Consider the following 20,946-nt stretch of genomic DNA (forward strand, 5'->3'; position numbering starts at 1 on the left):
CCATACACTTTTGATGATATTTATGATCCCTTGTCAAGAAAGGCTCAGGAACAGAAAAATACAGATTGTCGGTTAGAAATGTGGGTAAATGGCAGAGTTGTATAAGGAAGCTTGCATAGCAACTTCTCACACTATCCCTGTCGTAAGCCACAGCTATTATATCCTCACATTGATCCTGATCCAGAAAAGCACTTAATTTCATACTTAAATAATGTTTTCACCCCTCAGCCAAAAGGCCAAGAATATTAAACACATGGTTAAGTACTTTCCTGGATCAAGACCTTTGGGAAGCAGTTAGACATATACTTAAGTCTATCCCTATTCAGGAAAGCACTTAAACACATGCTTAACTTTACAACACATCAGGGCCACCCAGAGGATTCAGGGGGGCTGGAGAAAAGCAATTTCAGGGGCCCCTTCCATAAAAAAAAAGTTGTAATACTATAGAATACTATATTCTCGTGGGGTCCCCTGTGGGGCCCAGGGCCTGGGGCAAATTGCCTCACTTGCCCCCCCACCCACCCACTCTGGGCAGCCCTGAAACACATGCATATAGCCCATTGACTTCATGATTTCATTCAGGAAATCAACATTATTCAGGAAGCACTTAAGCACCTGCTTAGCTGTGCTAAGTTGTGATTCCTTGATTTGGAGCCTTTCATGAGCACTAAATTCATACATACATTTGAAAATATATAAGCATATTATGGAGACTAAACATAATTGGTTAGCTTGCTTTGCTTCTTTAGTTTGGGGATTTTTTGGTTTTTGTCTGCCCCACCCCTTTTTTGTCTGCTCTTCCTTTGTCTGTCTTCTGATGTCACATTTCCTGTTAGTTTGGCTCTGTATTTTGTTATTCTCTCTTGTTGTCAGCATTCTTTTTTATTGTTGGTTCCCTATTTTGTATTTTTCTTATTTGTGATTTTGTCCTCTTATATAAATTTCATTCTCTTTCGTGTTCCATCTGCTTCCAATAACTGAATGAGCCAGACAGTCCTCAATTAACTCCCAACTGATTGCCGCACCATTGACTCCCTCTTTCTCTACCACTTAAATGGAAAAAAGAAAAGTGAAGAGATTTCTTTTTCTATTTAAATGTTAGATTAAGAGTAGACCAAGAGTCACATTTTAAGGCCAACCTTATCTGGGTTTCTTTTTAGGCATGTGCAGTTTTACAACCAGTTATTTTCACTAGCAATTTAGGTCGCTAGGTATCTAAATTCTTGATTGCACCTGCAAAATGGAAATCAATGTCTGAAAAACTAGCCCTGAGTTCTGTACTCTGAAGTGCAATGCATAATAGAAAAGTATGCTTCAGTTTGTTGAAGGGAGGTCAAAAAGTAGCATGAATGAGAATGAGAGGAGTAAAGTGAAGGATGGGAAACAGTCGTGATTCCATCCCATCCACTAAATATATATACACATATTTCTGAGCTAATATATACTGGAATGAGTCAGAAGGCTGGTTTAACAATTCTGAATCCTGTTACTGAATATCATGGGTGAAATCCTGACCCCACTTCAATCAGTGGGAGTTTTGCCATTGACTTCAATAGGGCCAGTATTTCACCCCATCTAGGTAACATTGTTGTGTCTACAAGACACAGCCTTGATCTACATTACTCCTTACCTTCCATTTAAAATGTCATTTCTAAGGAGAGATCTTTTCTCTAGCTCTTAACTGAAAAATCACTAAATTCTCACAAAAAGCAGAAGGGCTTAGCTACATGTCTCTTGTGACTGTAACGATAAAGACCAGAAACTGCGTCATGTATTGGATAGTCCTAAACATGCATATTAGGATATAAATCCTTTACTCCAAAAATAAGCCCTTTACCTGGTCCTCATCAAACAGCACTCCATGTTGCATATTGATCCGTCTCATTAGATCACCTCCATCACAATATTCCATCAAAATGTATAGTTTATTCTTTTCTGCAAGAAAAGATGGAGGTTTTTCTACCTACTTCACTGATATTAGTGGATACAGCAATTAATTGTTTTGGTTACAGCTGTTGTGTTTGGGTTTTGGGTTTGTTTGTTTTTTTAGCTTTTGATCCTCTATCTCTACTTCCCCCCCCCCCCCCCCCCCCCCAAAGATTTCTGGTAAGATGGATGCTTTTGGTGACCAACAGGGAAAAACTGATTACAAGCAAACAAGACATAAAAGAGATGGAGATTTGCTAAAGTAGAGCTTTACAGCTCAATCCATGTTCAGGATGATTCCCATATCCTCAAATGTTCATTCCTACTCACCCCTCATTGTGACAAAGTGAATTTATTTCCACCAGTAATTGTGGCCAATATATATTCAACCAATTTTCCCCCATCATAGCATGTGCAATATCCTAGAGCCCATAAATGAAGGTTATGCTGGCTTCCAAGTTTTGTGTGGATCCAGCAACAGACTTCATATGCTATTCAATGTTATCCAAAAGCTTTTGCACACTATTTAGTTTCTTATGTGTGAGAACTATTCCATGGGTCACAGATTCTTTCAGTTTCTTAGCAGAGCTTCCCCAAGAGGAGGGATGTGTCCTTGAGAAACAAGCTGCTCCGTCTTTGGGCCTAGGTTGCCATAGCCCAAAACATCCTCTTTAGAGGGATTCTGCTTCCCCTTTGGCATTTTGCTAACCCATGTTTATTCCTGAGGGGATATTTTAATAGTGCAGTAGACAGAGCAATCACTAAAAATAGTTCTGAGAAGCCAAAATGCAAGTTGGTGGTGGAGAGCACGTGAAACAGATTTGCTGGCTGAACTCAAGAATACATGTGCCCCTTTATCAAATATGTACGTTGGCCATAGTTTGTTGTACTATGCAACAAAAGAAAATCTCCAAGCTTTCAAAAATTCAACTACAAGTTAGAGTTGAAACATAAGCTGCAGGCTGCACTAGAAACTGTTGGGTTTTGTAATGTAGGCCTACAGCTCCTTCCTCAACAGACCACAGACTTCGTGGACATCACTGCAGACATCACTAACTCACCAGGATATCAGCAATCCACAAAATAGGGAATTTAAGATGGTAAAGTCCCACCAGCCAAAGTTTTCCTTTTGTTCGGTTATTCTCTTTGGGCCTGTGCCTGGCATAATTATTTTGCCAACTTGGACACAAATCCTCTGTGACCTTGTCAATTAATTATAAAAGACTAGCATTATCATCTTGGCACTTTAGGTATGAATTTCTTTTAATAAATTACCATAACAAACTTGTGGTTTTTTTTTCCAAATATGTACCTGTGTTTATCCTATGACTTAATGAATATCTACTCAGTTCACTGCCACAGCCTATTTCTTTGTGGCAAAGCTCCATCTATAAATCACAAATTTAATGAGAAAAGGAAATTTCTCAAACAAACTTAGTTATCAATTTGGCCACAGTACTCCAGGACCAATCCCACATAGGTGCACCTGTATTTGGGAAACTATGTAGCAATTCCCCCTACCTTTACCACCACCACCCCCGAGATGTCGTCTGCAAAGTTCAACCATCATAACGAATATCAAGAAGACCTCCCATCATCATATGTATTGAATGCAGAAATGACAATGCTTGGTCTTTTAGACAGCACAGTAGAACAAACACAAGTTAAAAAGAAAACAAAACACAAAAGAGAGGTAAATAAGCAAGGGTTTAAAAAAAAAATCTGAGAGGCCCATAGAGACAGATAAAAACTAAACCATAAGTGCCATGGGATGTTCACCCCATACTAGGCTAGAAGGGGATGGTAAGGCTGAGAAAGGGCCAATTAACTGGAAAGGCCACATCTGAAGGGAATTAGATGGCCTAAGTAACCCCTTAATGATGGTGGAGCCAGGCTAAGAAGGTACAGACAGGGATAATATAAAGCCAGCAAGCTGGTGGCAGAAGGAAAAGACTCAGGGAAATAGAGTAGAACCTCAGAGTTACGAACACCTCAGGAATGGAGGTTGTTTGTAACTGTGAAATGTTTGTAACTCTGAACGAAACATTATGGTGGTTCTTTCAAAGGTTTACACTGAACATTGACTTAATACAGCTTCAAAACTTTACTATGCAGAAGAAAAATGCTGCTTTTAGCCATCATAATTTAAATGAAACAAGCACAGAAACAGTTTCCTTACCTTGTCAAATCTCTTTTTTTTAAAACCTTCCCTTTTTTTTTTTTTAGTAGTTTATGTTTAATTCAGTACTGGGTTGTTTGGTTTTCTTCAGGTCTCTGCTGCTGCCAAATTGTGTCCTTCCGGTTCCAAATAAAGTGTGTGGTTGACCGATCAATTCATAACTCTGAGTTTCTACTGTAGCAGCAGAGCTTGGCTGCTGATTAGAGGGTCCCTGGGCTTGAACCAGGTGCAGAGGGTAAGCCCGGGTTCACCTACCAGCCAACGAGGAAGTGGCGTATACTAGGCAGTGGAGACGAAGGGCATGTCTACACTACGGCAGTGATCAACGCTCTGAGATCGATCCACCGGCAGTCAATTTAGTGGGTCTAGTAAAGACTCGCCAAAACAACTGCAGATCGTTTTCCAGTTGACCCCCTGTACTCTACCCCCGACAAGAAAAGTAAGGTAAGTCGATGGGAGATTTTCTCCCATCTGCCCCAGCAGTGTAGACCCCACGGTAACTCAACCTAACTTATGTCGACTCCAGCTATGTGAATAACTGGAGTTGCGTAGTGTAGGTCAACTTACTGCGGTAGTGTAGACATAGCCGAAGACTGTCTGGGACAGTCGTCCAATGGGACTTTGATACCCTGGGAGGAGAGGGCTATAGTGACCTGGCCGGAGGGCTGAGTCAAAAAGAAGGAATACCCTGGGTCGCAGAGAGAGAGGGGCCATGCTGCAAGGAAAGGGGTGTCTTACCTGGAGAAGCTAATCCCCTAAACAGCCAAGAGGGGGGTGCCCTAGCGTTGAACGTGGTACCCCATAACAATAAGAAAGACAAACAGGCAAGGCTTAAAATATTAAAAAGGGACACACACACACACACACACACACACACATAGAAAACAAAAATGGGGGGAAAAGTTGCATAGTACATCCTTTCCCAAGCATTACTCCTGGCTGTAAATAGCTCAATAAGGCATACTTCAAGTGCTACAGAAGTATACCTAATAACTTGGTCCAATTCCAGAAGTCATTTATGTGTACGAAACACTTAAGCTACATTTTTTCAGGTTCCTAGGTGAGTAAAGTATTTTAATCACACATAAAATCACAAATAAAATAAAGTTAAACTAAAACCTTGAAGAGAACTGTAGAATGTTACTATATTTGGATGCTTCATCTTAGCCAGAAGAATTACTTCTTTCTGAGATGCTTCTTTTTCTTTCACAGGCATCTAAAGTGAGTTTAAAAAAAAAGCACTGTAAAATGCCAATTTTCTAGTAAAACTTTTTTCTACATAAAGCTCATATCAAAACAGTCATAGGAGATTACATTAGATAAGTGGTAGTGGATCTAAATATTGCAAGAGTTAAAGGATTTTATTCACCATTAAAAAAAATATGCATATACAGTGAAAAATACAAGATCTGATATTTGAAAATATATTGACACTTTGACATTTTTAGACTCTGATTCTGAAAACACTTAAGCAGGTGTGTAAATTTACTCATGTGAGTAGTCCTAATTAGTCAAAGGGACTTTTCTCACATAAGTAAAGTTAGGCCCATGCTTGTGTGTTAGCAGGAGCAGGACCCATGTGACTTACGTTCTCGGTATGGGTAAGTTCACAGGAACAAAATACAAAGGACAAATATTGAAAAATACTCCTCTTAAGAGTTATCCACTTTTCCAATATTTTGGGTGAAAGCCTAGCACCACTGAAGTCAATGGCAAAAACTCCCATTGACTTCAGTGGCGATAAGATTTCACCCATGGTGTTCTTCTTAAAGCACCAGATCCTGAAGTCTAGTGATTTCTTGAGAATCTCATCTTTCATTTAAAAGTTGAAAATGTAACCAATGTGTACACAGGAGGGCGAGAAACCAAAAGACAAATAAAAAGAACCAAAAATCTATTGTTTTTTTTTTAAAGTCTTGTAATTTTTGAACATGACTCATGATTTTTGAATGCTCAGGCTTGGCAATTTTTTTAAATTATTGATCTTAAAGCTGTGTATCGCCAAAATCTGAAGTCTTGTATACCTGGCAAATGTTGATTATTGTATTGCTGGTGACTACAGGTTAGAGAGAATTTGTACAGTTTTTGTATCCAGGTAATTTTTAGGTTGTAAAGTCTCTGGTATTGAGTATGAACGTTGTATAAAGATTCTCAGACCTAGACTATAAAAATGTATTCTTCTATTGCAGCTGCCTAATACATCGCACACACACTAATTCACTTTAGTCACTAAGAGGACTGCTCCTCTCCCCTCAATGTGAATTACTTAATTTTGAAAATAAGTGAACAAACAGTGAAGAAGCAGAGTAATACATCACAAAATGTACTTTGCTCAGTTATTTTGAGAGCAGTAGCTTCATTTTAATTATATGTTCTATCATATTTTACTCAGTCAGATTTTTAAATTATAATGAAGTTTAGAAATTAATTAATTGAAATGGCCTGAAGACTAAAACATGTTGTATTAATAAAGTTTAATTCATAGTTATCTTGTGAGAAATTGAAACACAACAAGTAAATAAAATTTAAACAAATGTTGGTGGAGAAAATGGGAATACTCACAATTAGTAACCATTATACTCAGTGGTAAATGTTTGGCAGGGATATGCCCATAATTTCTATACCTGCTATCATACTCTACACATAGATAAGTCTGAACTAACAGGAAATATAGTGGGCATGTTTTTGTTATATTAAATTTGTACATGTAATCATGCTTGCAAATCACTAAATTAATAGAGAAACTGAACACAGTCTTTTAGAAATTTTAACCTTATATAGTCAACATATAATTGTAAAGGAAATAAAAAACTCCTAAGTTTACATTGTAGTAACACATAGCACTATAACCAACTAAATAAAAAACATCAATATTATACAGGGTTGCTTTTGTTGTTTTTACCTTTGTTAAATTGATCTCTTTGATAACAGATTGGTGGTTATCTACCTTTCCTTTTGCTAAGAATACTTTGCCAAAGGCTCCTTCCCCAATCATTTTAATAATTTCATATTTATCCATGATGTCTTTGTCTTAAAGCAGTGTCTAAAATACAAAAAAAAGTCCCAAATATGAGGGTTTTACAGGTAATCAGTGTTCTGAAAATATTCCAAGGGATTTCATACGTTGGTGAAGTCGCAAATTTGAAGATTTTAATCACAATCACAATTGTTGTCACCAACTGGAAACAACTGGGTTGGTGTGCAGTGTATTTAATTAAACCAGCTTTTCCAAATGTAAGAATGCTGAGCCCCCCACACCTTCTGGAAAATAAAACCAGTTACAACTCCCTGCAGCGCCAGGTGGTGTTAGACTCTACTCAGAATGTGCTGACACTAATTCTGTGACCTGACTTCTCTTTCCTTATAAGCTTTGAGGCTCAGTGAAATAGTTAAAAGCATTAACACCAAGTATTATCACTGGCATCTGGGTTAGCACCCATTGAAATTAATGGGGACGTTCACACCGTAACTACCAGGCAAACTCAAGCAGCGCTGGCTGCCCCTCTCACAGCCAGGACTGCGTTTGCGGGGTCTTCTGGCAACCAGCTAGAGACTCAGACGCAAGCTGGGCTCTGGGATGGGGGGGACCCGCACTTCGGGAAAGGCTGGATCCGACCGTGGGCGCCTGTGATCAGGCCCCAGGAAGCTGCAGGCAAGAGGCAGGGCTGGGGCAGCCTTGGTTTGCAGCCAGCCCTACACAAAGTCTCCTTGTTTGTGGCTATTTACAGCCTCCTGGTGCAGGGGGAGGGGGCAGCACTCTGCCTCCGTTGCCCACACCCCTGGTGCTGCGGGGGCCACGGAGTTATCCCTGAGTCCTCGCCCTGCCCTGCCCTGCCCTGCCGGGCCTCCCCTCCCCGCGCGCTCCGTTGCCATGGAGCCGGGACGCGCCAGACCCGCCGCTCAGCTCAGCCCCTCGTTCAGCCCCCGGCGCGGCGCCGCCTGGCCCCAGAGGGTCTAGACCGGGGTGCGCGGTACCTGTGTGCCGGAGCCGGCCCGGGTCCCGCGCCCCGCAGCAGCGAGAGCAGAGCGCCGGGTGGGGGTGGGAAGGAGGAGGAGCCCGGGCTCCCCGAGGGGGGAGGAGCCTGGACAATATAGTGCCCTGACCCCTCCCGGGATCCCCCAGCGCGGCCCCCTCAGCCAGGGGCCCTCACTGCACCCCCTCACCCAGTGTTCCCTATCACCGTGTCCTCACATGCACCCTCTCACCCAGTGTCATCACTATACCCCATCACCCAGTGTACCCCATCACTGTCCTCACTGCATCCCCATTGCCCAATACACCCCATCACCCCGTATCCTCACTGCACCATCACCCAGTGTTCCCTATCACCGTGTCCTCACATGCACCCTCTCACCCAGTGTCATCACTATATCCCATCACCCACTGTACCCCATCACTGTCCTCACTGCATCCCCATTGCCCAATACACCCCATCACCCCGTATCCTCACTGCACCCTCATCACCCAGTGTTCCCTATCACCGTGTCCTCACATGCACCCTCTCACCCAGTGTCATCACTATATCCCATCACCCACTGTACCCCATCACTGTCCTCACTGCATCCCCATTGCCCAATACACCCCATCACCCAGTATCGTCACTATACCCCATCACCCAGTGTCCCCACTGCATCCCCTATCACCCACTGTACCCCACTCCCCAGTATCCTGACTGCACCCCCCTCATCACCCAGAGTCCTCATTACACACCCAGAGACCCGTGTCTTCTTCACTATATCTCCCCCATTGCCCAGTGTTCCTGCCCCAAGACTAGAATCCTCATTTCAATTGACGGAGGTCAGTGTTCCACCTGCACCTCACAAAAGAGACCAGTGTTCCCTTCCCCTCACCACACACACATATACCCATGTCCTCTCTGCGCATAAACCTAACTCACCCCCATATTCAAGGTTTTCTGTAAAAATCTTCTCTGTTATTAAAATGAATAAACAAAAACTATCAAGTCTAGGGCATTTTCAAAGGATTGCAAACTGGCTGGAGAGAGCCATAGGCCTTTATTAAAAGTTATTATAGTCCCTAAAGCTACATTCAGGCAAGATCAGTTATTCCTACTATAAAACATCTGTATTTTTAATCAAAAAGAAACACCTTACATATTATTCCTCTGGTGCTACCATTCCTCACTTGCCACACTGTGATCAATTTAAACTGTTGCTCTCCTGGGCATTTTTACAGAACAAGCATATATTCAATACTCAGATTTGTTCATTGGATTGCGGTTTTAATTTTTATCATGTATATTTTTTCTCCATTCTGATGTGTATGAAACTTACACATTCAGAACTAATCAACTTGAAAACTGTTGATTTAGCATTACAAAATTAAAATCCAAACTTGGATTAGATACATTTAACAACTGTAATTTATATATTGTACATATAATTGTTACATTATCCATTCAGTCACTGTATTTGGCCATCATCTTCAATTCAGATACCCAATCAGGATCATCTTCCTCTTCAAAGTCCCTAAAAACAGATTAAAAGAATAAATTCTCAAAGCTAAAATAATACGGTCATAAAAATCTTGACTACTATTTTTCCTTCTTCGACAATTATCCCATATATCACGTTGAATTACAGTCAAAATAACCTAATTAAAAAAGGTATATTCCTTACACCGTTGTGATTAGGGAATGGAAAGGTATTATTTTTTGAATTCATTCAAATTATAGCTTTCATAAGAAAACACAAACAAGGGCCCAGATCCACAAATGGGAGTAAGGTGTTGCAATGCTGAGCATCATGGCATCTAACTTTTAGGCACCTAGAAAATTACAGGAATAACACTGCGATCCAAAAAGCCTCATTTAGGTACCTAGTCTCTTATATAACGAATAGGGAGAGATAGTGGCTTAGAACTTGATCCGTAAAGCCAGCATGCTAGGCAGAGAGCCACATAAACCAAAAAATGGGAGAAGTCAACAAGAGGAGTGTGTGCTAAGCCTTTCAGAAAGTCTTTGACAAAAGCTCTTAAGCAAACTAAGGCCTTGTCTAAACTACAGGAGAAATTCAATCTAAGCTACGCAATTTGAATTACGTGAATAGCATAACTCAAATCGACGTATCTTAGATCTACTTACTGCGGGGTCCGCATTATGTGATGTAGATAGGAGACGCTGCTCTCCGTCAACTCCCCCTACTCTTCTCGATACAGTGGAGTATAGGAGTCAACGGGAGATCAATCTGCAGTCGATTTAGCGGGTCTTCACTAGACCCGCTAAATCAACAGCCGATGCATCGCTCGCCCCTAGTAGATCACCCGGTAAGTATAGACAAGCCCTAAGCAGTCATGGGGTAAGAGGGAATTTCCTCTCATGGATCAGTAACTGGTTAAAAGACAGGAAACAAAGGGTAGGAATAAACTGTCAATTTTCATAATGGAGAGAGGTAAATAGCAGGGTCCCCCAATTATCTGTACTGGGACCTGTGTTGTTTAACATACTCATAAATGATCTGGAAAGGGGAGAGAACAGTCAGCTGGCAAAATTTGTAGACAATACAAAATTACTCAAAAAAGCAGACTTCGAAGAGAAAGGGATCTCACTAAACTGGGTGACTGGGCAACAAAATGGCAGATGAAATTCAAATGTTGATAAATGCAAAGTAATGCACATTGGGAAAAATAATCCCAGCTATACATACAAAAAGCTGGGGTCTAAATTAGCTATTATTGCTCAAGAAACCGATCTTGGAGTCACTGTAGATAGTTCCCCCAAAACATCTGCTCAATATGTAGTGGCGATCAAAAAGCTAACAAAATATTCGGAACCATTACGAAAGGGATAGATAATGAAACAGAAAATATCATAATGTGTCACTATATAAATCCATGGTGCGCCCACACCTTCAATACTGCATGCAGTTCTGGTCATCCCATTTCAAACAAGATACATTAGAATCAGAAAAGGTACAGAGAAGGGTTATAAAAGTGATTAGGAGTATGGAACAGCTTCCATATGAGAAGAGATTAAAAAGTCTGGACTGTTCATCTTAAAAAAGAGATGACTAAAGGGGAGATATGATAGAGGTCTATAAAATAATGAATGGTGTGGAGAAGTAAATGGGGAAGCGTTATTTAGCGCTTCACACACCACAAGAATTAGGGGTCATCGAATGAAATTAATAGGCAGCAGGTTTAAAAACAAACAAAATGAAGTGCTTCTTCACACGACACTCACTGAACCTGCAGAACTCATTGCCATGTGATGTGGTGAAAGCTAAAAGTATAACTGGGTTAAAAACAAATTAGATAAGTTCATGGATGATAGATCCACCAATGGTCAGGGATTCAATTCCATGTTCCGAGTGTTCCTAAACCTCTAACTGCCAGAAGCTGGGACTGGACGACAGGGGATGGATCATTCAATAATTGCCCTGTGAAGCATCTGGCATTGGCCACTGTCAGAAGACAGGATACTGGGCTAGATGGACCATTGGTCTGACCCAGTATGGCCATTCTCATGTCAATAGTGAACAACAGGAAATCTGTAATTTATTTAATTTTCACATCACTGGTATGTATAAATATGGTTCTTATTAGCAAATGCACAAGTGGTACTATAAAGAGAAAAAAAGATTCAAAATATAAAATAATAATTTGGGATAGAAAACAGAGATGTAGAAGTAAAAAATCAGAAATGTCCAAAGTGTCCAAACAGTGTAGGTGGGCATCACACACTCTAAGGCCATTCAATAGTCTCGGGGTCAGCAGTGTTGAGTCTGAAAAGTCCTCCTGACAGACCAGCAAGAGATAAGCAGCCATTCAGTAGACATGCGGCATCCTCAACCACACTGCAGCCACGCGACAACTGTTCCTGAGGCTCCAGGTGTGCTTACTTGCCGCACACCTCACCACTTCACATCTGAAATGGCTGCACTTGCACCAGAGATTGCATGGCAGGCAGCTTGAAGCCAGCTGGGCATGTCTTCACTAGCACCATTAAAGCACTGTCCGCAGCAGCGCTTTAATGTGGCTGTGTAGTCGCAGCATAGCGCTGGGAGAGAGCTCTCCCAGCACGATAAAAAAACCACCCCCACAAGGGGAATAGCTCCCAGCACTGGTGCACTTTACAGCACTGAAACTTGCAGCACTCAAGGGGGGGGGCACACCCCTGAGCGAGAAAGTGCAGTGTTGTAAAGTGCCAGTGTAGACAACCCCATAGTCTCTAATCAGGCTGAGTGATGAGGAAGGAGTTTATTACAGTGGGAACAACTCATTCCCATTTGGCTCACCACAATGTGGCAAGTATGTGAAATATAGTAGTGAAAAAGTACTTTGAATTTTATACTTTAGTAGCAATAAATGTGGTCAGATAAAAGAGGCATGAATTTATATGCTGAAAAATGATAAAATATTCCAGGTTTTCAAGAGAAAAGATTATTTTTGAGCAATAGTTCTAACAAATCTAAAGAAAACCATGAGAGCTGAATATAATTTTTAAGATGTGTTGGAACATACGTATCTTCTTCATCAGATCTTGGTTCAAGCCTCTCAGAATCCATTATAATGGCTTCACCTTCACCATCTATTTCATCAGATACTTTGGTTTCCTCAGAAAGTGGACCTCTCAATAAGTCTTCAGAGGCTTTGAAACAAAGGGGGGGAGGGGACCCACAATAATTTAGTGTGAAAAAGAAAGCTAAAAGTGTTTCAAAACCAAAATCAAATGTCAACAAAATTCACACCTCCCAATGCCTCACCAGTCCCCCAAGTTTTGAATATTGCTTCTAAATTCTTTCTACCGCCCCCTTTGTTAACTCCATAAATCATAACGTCTGTCTTCACTGCAGTTACCACAAGTTATAACTTGAGCGTTGCCTATCACTCGAGTTCCATTCACACACAAAACCCCTTAATTTGAGTGTGGTAGTATTTTTATTTGAGCTGACAAGCCTTTTGGCTACAGCTCAAGTTAGCACAATTCTTCAGCTGCTAACACAATTGCTCTGTGTTGCTAATACAATCACTCTATGCAACAAACCAATCATTCTGTGCAGCGAAGGGTATGTCTACACAGACAATGTTAAAGCGCTGTTTTTTCACACCCCTGAGCGAAGAAAATTTCAGCACTGTGATTGACAGTGTAGACAAGACCTAAGCGTTGTTTTGCAGCATGGTTGCTTTGACTTGAGCTAGGCTAACTCAAGAGGAGTTAACTTGGATGTAGATAATTCGAGTTAATCCCGCAGTGAAGACATAGCTATTGGTAATATTCACCCTACCTTACTCCTGGGGGAATTCTGTGCCACTGCGCAATGCAGAATTTTGCAGAAATTAACGTTGTGCGCGCAGAATTTCCTTTCCCCCACAGAAATGGGCTACAATGCTGCTGGCCACCACGAGGGGCCGCTGGACCTGGCAGAGCCCAGCTCACACATAGAAGACACTGCTGGGGTGAGGGATAGGGAGCTAGGGGCTTCCTGGCAGCTAGAGTTCCCAGCATGCCCTGAGGGAACGAGAGGGTAGCACTCAGGAAACTCTGTGCAAGCCTGGGACCAAGCATCAGGCTGTTTCTCCCGCTGGATCCCTGGACTCTGGGGCAGGAGGGGGGCTGGTGTCTGGGCTGGGGAGGACATGGCTGGGCTCTGGGGGGGGGAGTGGGTATCTGGGCAAGGGGGGCCCTGCAGCTGGGCTCAGGGGGCCCTACGGCTGGGCTCTGGGGGGGGAGAGGATGTGGGTATTTGGGCCAGGGGCCCCACCACTGGGCTCTGGGGAGTAGGGGGTTTGGGTGTATTTGTGGGGGGGAAGGGAGGCACCACAGCTGGGCTATTGGGAGGGGCTGTAGGTGTCTGGCCCCCTAGCTGGGCTCCAGGGGGGAGAGAAGGAGGCAGAGAAACAGGAATTGGATTGTCATAGGGGTTTCTTTAACTCTCTACTCCTGGGGGAAAATGTGTGTGTGTCTGTATTGTTACAGACATATTTGCTGACAGGTATTTTGAAATAAATTACCAAAATAATTGAAACTAGCATGATTATCTAGTGTTATTTTGACAAATACAATTTGCAGAATTTTGAATTTTTTTGGCGCAGAATGGCCGCAGGAGTAACCTTACTGCAGGTAGCCCAGGTGAAGGCCTTCCCACCACTTATGTTCAAAGAACCTTTTTCTATTGGGTGAATTTCATCTTATGTATTTGTACGGCTACACACATCCCAAGAGAGAGTACACATACTGCCAAAATCAGGCTCCATGATCCAAGAACTCTTTTGTTTCTCAGGCCAATTAGCTTGTCTGAATTTAGCTCTCTCAAATTAACAAGCTCTCACTGCTACCATATGAGAAATCAACCAACATCAGCACATTCCTAGATTTTAGGAAGAGAGGAGATCATTATGATCATCTAGCCCAGGGGTAGGCAACCTGTGGCACGCAAGCTGATTTTCAGTGGCACTCACGCTGTCTGGTCCTGGCCACCGGTCCAGGGGCTCTGCATTTTAATTTAATTTTAAATTAATCTTCTTAAAAATTTTAAAAACCTTATTTACTTTACATACAACACTAGTTTAGTTATATATCATAGACCAGTGGTTCCCAGACTTGTTCCGCCGCTTGTGCAGGAAAAGCCCCTGGCGGGCCGGGCCAGTTTGTTTACCTGCCACGTCCGTGGGTTCGGCTGATCACGGCTCCCAGTGGCCGCAGTTTGCTGCTCCGGGCCAATGGGAGCTGCTGGAAGCGGTGTGGGCCGAGGGACAGACTGACCGCCGCTTCTAGAAGCTCCCATTGGTCTGGAGCAGTGAACCACGTCCAATGGGAGCCGCGATCGGCCGAACCCGCGGATGCGGCAGGTAAACAAACCGGCCCGGCCTGCCAGGGGCTTTCCCTGCACAAGCAGCAGAACAAGTTTGGGAACTACTGTTATAGACTTATAGAAAGAGGCCTTCTAAAAACGTAAAAATGTATTACTGGCATGCGAAACCTTAAATCAGAGTGAATAAATGAAGACTCTGCACACCACTTCTGAAAGTTGCCAACCCCTGCTCTAATCTGACACTCCACATAACACAGGCCAAAAATTTCACCCATCAAATCATGTATCTAGCTCAGAGTTTCTGGTTGAGCTATAACATATATTAGAAAATCATTCAATCTTTATTTAAAGAGTTCAAGTGATGGAAAATCCACGAAATCCAGAGCAAGCTGTTCCAATGATACTTACTCTCACTGTTAATGTATATTTTATTTTGTCTGACTTTATCTAGCTTCAACTTCCAGCCACTGGATCTCATTGTCCCTTTATTTGTTAAAGAACCCTCTGCTATCAAAAATCTTCTCCCCATGTAGTACTTCTAGACCTCTCTTAACATTCTCTTTGATAAGCTAAATAAATTGAGCTTCTTAAATCTCTCACTGTAAGGCAGGTTTTCCCAAACTCAATCATATTTGTAACTTTTTCCTTAACCCTTTCTTCAGTTTTTAAATGTGGACAAGCAAAGGAAGTATGAAGTCAAATCATAAACTGGACACAAAAAGACATTCTCCTATGCCTACAGCATCAGTACAGGCTGTTACACTCTTTGTTAAATGAGTAATTAAACAAGCTAATAAAGCAGTCTGCAAAAGAATGCAGGATAGAATCAGAATCTGGCATAGGGTGACCAGATCACCCAAGTCAAATATCAGGACGCAGGGGGGGGAGGGGAGGGCGGGGAAGGGGGGGGGCGGCCATGGCAAAAACAAAACAAAACAAAACAAAAAAACACCCTTCCTCCACAAGCGCTGGAGGGAGGCCCGGGAGACGCAGGGGAAGCGCGGGGCCAGGGTGAGTAAGAGTCCGGCCTGGCCCCAAGCAGGCAGGACTCAGTTGGGTGGTAGGGAGAGGAGGGGGGGGAGGCCCGCGGAGCCAGGCGGCAGCTGTTCTCCCCCCCTGGGCAGCGGGACTTGGGAGCAGCGGTGCTGCAGCTCCCACTGCTGCGGGGGGAGGAAGCGGCCATGGCGCTCGGCAGCTGCGGCTCTGGCACCCGGGCCCGAACCCCCCGAGCCGGGGCCTGCTGCGGGGACCCAGCAGCGCACACGCTGCGCCCAGCCCCTGGCCAGTCGCGTCTGGGCTGCTGCCCAGCTGGTACTATCCCGCGGCAGCCCCGGAGTGGGGGCAGCAGGCCCCAGCACCACCGTCCCGCTCGGGTCCCGCAGGGGAACGAACGGTGCTGGGCTGCCGATGCCTCCGCCCCGGGGCCACCACGGGATTGCACCAGCTGGGCAGCAGCCCAGACGCAACTGGCCAGGGGCTAGGCGCAGCCTGCACGCTGCTGGGTCCCCGCAGCAGGCTCGGGGGCGCCAGAGCCGCAGCCGCCGAGCGCCAGGGCCGCTTCCTCCCCCCGCGGCAGTGGGAGCTGCAGCAGCGGCTGCTCCCGAGTCCCGCTGCCCAGGGAGGGAGAACAGCTGCCGCCTGGCCCCGCGGGCCGCCCCCCTCCTCTCCCTACCACCCAACTGAGTCCTGCCTGCTGGGGGCCAGGCCGGACTCTCACTCACCCTGGCCCCGCGCTTACCCTGCGTCTCCCGGGCCTCCCTCCAGCGCTTGCGGAGGGAGGAGGAATGGTGAGCCTGGGGAAGAGGCGGGGAGGAGGGGAGGAGCGGGTGGAGTCAGGGCGGGGGGGGGGGGGCGCGAGCACTTCCGGGCTCCAGCGCATTTCCTTGTTTGTCCAGTGTCCCGACCGCACGTCGGTCGGGACGCGGGACAAACAAGGAAATATCGGGACAGTCCCGATAAAATCGGGACGTCTGGTCACCCTAATCTGGCACCTGGTCTACACCTAAAAATTAGATCAATCTAGCTACATTTCTCAGGGCTGTGAAAAATTTCAAGCCCTGTGTGACATTATTAGGTCAGCCTAACCGCCATTGTGGATGCAGCTAGGTCAATGGAAGAATTCTTCTGTCGACTTAGCTACCATCTCTCAAGGTTGTGGATTTACTACAGCAACAGAAATACCCCTTCTGTTGTTGTAGCAGCAAATGTCTACACTACAGCAGCATAGGTGCAGCACTGTAGTGCTTGTAGTGTAGATATACCCTGGGGCCATGGCTTCCCAAAGCTCTGCCACTTGTCCTAAAGAAGCAGCAAATCTGCTAGAAGAAATTTTTTTATACCTTACTCTTTCGGCATCCTGCCTTCCAGAAAAACTTTGATCACAATGGATCTGATTTTCAAAATGTCAGTTTGCCTGTAGACTCAGGATTTACCTGGTTTATAGATTGTGTAGGTTTTAAATGCTAAGCTGATATCAGCATTCTTGAGAATATTCATCAAGGTGTGAGGAGTTTCTTTGATCCACTGCTTACGTGGTTTATCTTCACTGTATTTTATAACACAGCCACCTAGTAAAAATATCATTAGCAAATCATTGACCATTAGCAAATCATACCCTGAAATATACTATCTACATAAGAAACCATTAATAAAATGAACTATAGAGATATCTACTAGAGAAATAACAGAGAGGTGTGGTCTGGAGGTTTGAGCTTGTAGCATTATTGCCCAGCTCCCCAAACACATAGACACTTATTTAGTTGGTGAACTGATGCTGATTGTGTCAGCACTAGAGCAGAATGAGAGTACTGAAGGCAGCAAGAGACTCTGGATTCTGTCAGGAAGCCAGCAGAAGCCAGGACCAAGTGTAGAGGCATAGCACCTCTGCCTGGATATCATGTGCCTCTATGAATCTCATAGGATGGAGCCCAGGGGGCCAGTTCTGCAGAAGAAAAACTCACTCCTACAGCAGAAATCAACGGAAATACAAGTCCAAACATGTTTAGTTTCCATTCCATGGCCTGGTGTACCATCTGTCCCCCCAACTTTTGGAATTTTCTGACAATTAATATTTTGATTTTGTAATCAAATACTAATGCTAGTTTTCACATGTATTTATAATATACATTTATCTCATAATAATTATTATAGTCCTATAAGCATGAACAAGGCATCCATTACTGCAGTATGTGGGTGCACTGTACAAGGTAATATCTGCACATTTTTCAGTAAAGGATCTGTGCTAAAGTGTTCCTATTGAGAGTTGTTATCACAGCAGGACATAGAAAAAGAGAGTCTCTGAGATACAGTAATTAGAGCCTAGGCCATTTAAGCCTTTGTCAATAGTAATCAGCACTTGAATTACCAGCACCTTAGTTGAAACAGCACAGAAGGTGAAGCACAATGTGATATGCTCCCACCAGCCTGCTCTACTCAAAAGATGGGAAGCTGAATTCTGCATCAGCTGAATCTTATAAGTAGCTCTCAAGGTTAGCGCAATGTAGAGCATGTTAAAGTGATTTAGCCTCTTGTAACAGGGACATAACGGTGGTAAAGGCACAATCTCTTGGTCAAACAGAGATGATGACCATTTTGCTGTCAACACTGCTTTAACCACTTGTGGCTCTTTCCAACACTGCTGGCATCTATTTCAGAATTTCAAAATCACACCTTAAAAATCAGACACCTATTCTCTTCTGCATTGTTTACTACTTCAAACCCTTATTGGTATGGTGGTTTTTGTAATTATTAGATATTCCTTGCATAGTGCTGTCATTTTCTAAAAAATCATTTTTTTACAACACCATTAAGAAGTCTGCACATTTCTTGTATGAAAAACAAATAAAAGTCAACTGCAAATACATTTAGCCTGATCTTACTTTCATCCTCCTCAGCTGTAAAACTGGAAGAAAGTAAGGATGCATTTTCCAGGACATTTACCACTGTATTGGACACTCCCCTTTCCCAATGTCTTCTGTGGGGACTTGGCAAATTTGCATTCTTTGGGGGGACTTCACAGTTTTCTGATGAAACTGGCATGAAAAAGAAAGTGGATTACTAGCTTCTAACACATTTCTATGCTCAAACAAAATACTATAATGAGCAATAAAGTACTCTAGCAACACTGAGATTGGGCACTATGGGTAAAAATTTGGACTTAATGGAAGTGGGTGCAACTCCAAATTGGTCCCATGTGTTGGTTTATTTTTATTACATCAATTGTTTTCAAACAACCTGCTTTTCTAACATTGTGGGCAAGACTTTAATCTGAAATATACAATAATAATCACTGTATCTCAAAAAGTTTGCATGCAAGTGTACTGGCACCTTTTTCTGTAATTACAGTGTTGTGTACTCCATGTTTTTAAGTTAAAGATTTGGCTGTATGTACAGCAGATCAGCATCATTATAAATAAGAGAACGCATAAGCCTTAGAATTCAATATACATTACCCTCTTCACCAGCGCCCTTTTGCTTCAGTGTCCTCTCACTCAAGAGCTTGGTAATGTTCTCCAGTTCTGAATTGCTACCTGTACTACTTTGATCTCCACATTGCTTTAAAAGGTACAAGGACAGCATTAATCATTACTTGTATTGTTAAAGCAATTAAACAATAATCCTTGCAAGTCTTTTTTTGGTACATTTTGGACAAAAATACTAGTTAAGTATTTTAAAGTTAATACCACCGACACCAAACCAGCAATTGCACTGCACTTCCTATACCCCATTTCATACTGTATGTCCCTTCTTGACAGAGAGTCAGGATTTCTGACACCAAGCACAAGTTTAATTATGTACGGCTATCCATCTTTTATTTTTTTTAAGCAGAAGCGATAGAATGGGGAATGAATAGGTGCAGCTGGATTGGATGAATGAATAGGAATTGAGCTGGAGAACAACAAGGTGCACCCAAACAGGAAACTCCCAGATTGACAGGTCCATTAAGAAACTCAGCCAGGCAAAGGAAATGAGCCCTATTGGCAACATGTCTCTTCTCTATTTTGAAAAATATAGTCATTGGGGATGGTGTAGGCTCTGCTAAAATTTGCTCAGAAGTGATCTTTCAGTCATTTATAACTTAATTAATTTAACTACCCTCACCCCAAATCAAGCATGGGCACTAGTTCTCAGTGAGGACTATGTCCAGGCCAAACTGTTTCTGCTGTGGCTTGTTCAATGTTTTTGTTTTTAAAACAAATGGACATGTGTATTTTTAGCCACTGTCCCATAACTCAAACAACTGGAGGGATTTATCTGGAGTACTGTGTCCAGTTTTGGGCCCACACTATAAGAAGGATGCGGAAAAATTGGAAAGAGTCCAGCGGAGGGCAACAAAAATGATTAGGGGGCTGGAGCACATGACTTAGAGGAGAGGCTGAGGGAACTAGGATTGTTTAGTCTGCAGAAGAGAAGAGTGAGGGGGGATTTGATAGCAGCCTTCAACTACCTGAAGGGGGGTTCCAAATAGGATAGAGCGAGGCTGTTCTCAGTGGTGGCAGATGACAGAACAAGAAGCAAGAGTCTCAAGTTGCAGTGGGCGAGATCTAGGTTGGATATTAGGAAACACTTTTTCACTAGGAGGGTGGTGAAGCACTGAAATGGGTTACCTAAGGAGGTGGTGGAATCTCCATCCTTAGAGGTTTTTAAGGTCAGGCTTGACAAAGTCCTCGCTGGGATAATTTAGTTGGGAATTGGTCCTGCTTTGAGCAGGGGGTTGGACTAGATGACCTCCTGAGGTCCCTTCCAACCCTGATAGTCTATGATTCTATGATTTTCAATAAAACTAAAACAAAATCCACCTCTGGGCAGGGACTAAACATGGAAAACACAAGACCCTAAGCCAAAATTTCAGAAAGCCACAAGGATATGAAGCTGAGATTATATCAGAAAATGTTGCAATTTTAACTGTAGCAGATGTGGACAGTACCTACTATAACAGATATGTGGGTGACATGTTTATATAAATACCACCACAATTCACTTCATTGCTGATCTAGCGGCCTATGGATTATTAATGAATACAGTAACTAGTCTGCAACAACAATTTGCTATATGTTATTTTAAAAAAT

At 43.1% G+C, this 20,946-nt stretch overlaps 2 protein-coding genes across 4 annotated transcripts in view; both read right to left on the reverse strand.

The window, feature by feature from the left end:
* NEK5 (NIMA related kinase 5) overlaps nucleotides 1–8,155 on the reverse strand; it is a 48,456-nt gene extending 40,301 nt beyond the window's left edge. The window contains exons 1-4 of the mRNA XM_054015204.1: nucleotides 8,081–8,155; nucleotides 7,008–7,148; nucleotides 5,225–5,321; nucleotides 1,838–1,935 (exon numbers count right to left, since the gene is read on the reverse strand). Coding sequence (XP_053871179.1) covers nucleotides 1,838–1,935; nucleotides 5,225–5,321; nucleotides 7,008–7,124 — 312 coding nt within the window. The 5' untranslated portion in view covers nucleotides 7,125–7,148; nucleotides 8,081–8,155. The remainder of the gene's footprint in view (nucleotides 1–1,837; nucleotides 1,936–5,224; nucleotides 5,322–7,007; nucleotides 7,149–8,080) is intronic.
* A 922-nt stretch (nucleotides 8,156–9,077) lies between these two features.
* Nucleotides 9,078–20,946, reverse strand: part of NEK3 (NIMA related kinase 3) — a 30,932-nt gene continuing 19,063 nt past the window's right edge. For all 3 annotated transcript variants that reach the window (XM_054015209.1, XM_054015207.1, XM_054015208.1), the window contains exons 12-16: nucleotides 19,330–19,432; nucleotides 18,757–18,909; nucleotides 17,311–17,445; nucleotides 12,588–12,714; nucleotides 9,078–9,595 (exon numbers count right to left, since the gene is read on the reverse strand). In XM_054015209.1, the coding sequence (XP_053871184.1) occupies nucleotides 9,526–9,595; nucleotides 12,588–12,714; nucleotides 17,311–17,445; nucleotides 18,757–18,909; nucleotides 19,330–19,432 (588 nt within the window). In that variant the 3' untranslated portion in view covers nucleotides 9,078–9,525. The remainder of the gene's footprint in view (nucleotides 9,596–12,587; nucleotides 12,715–17,310; nucleotides 17,446–18,756; nucleotides 18,910–19,329; nucleotides 19,433–20,946) is intronic.

Source organism: Malaclemys terrapin, chromosome 1, assembly GCF_027887155.1.
Source record: "Malaclemys terrapin pileata isolate rMalTer1 chromosome 1, rMalTer1.hap1, whole genome shotgun sequence".
In the NCBI taxonomy this organism is placed as follows: Eukaryota; Metazoa; Chordata; order Testudines; family Emydidae; genus Malaclemys; species Malaclemys terrapin.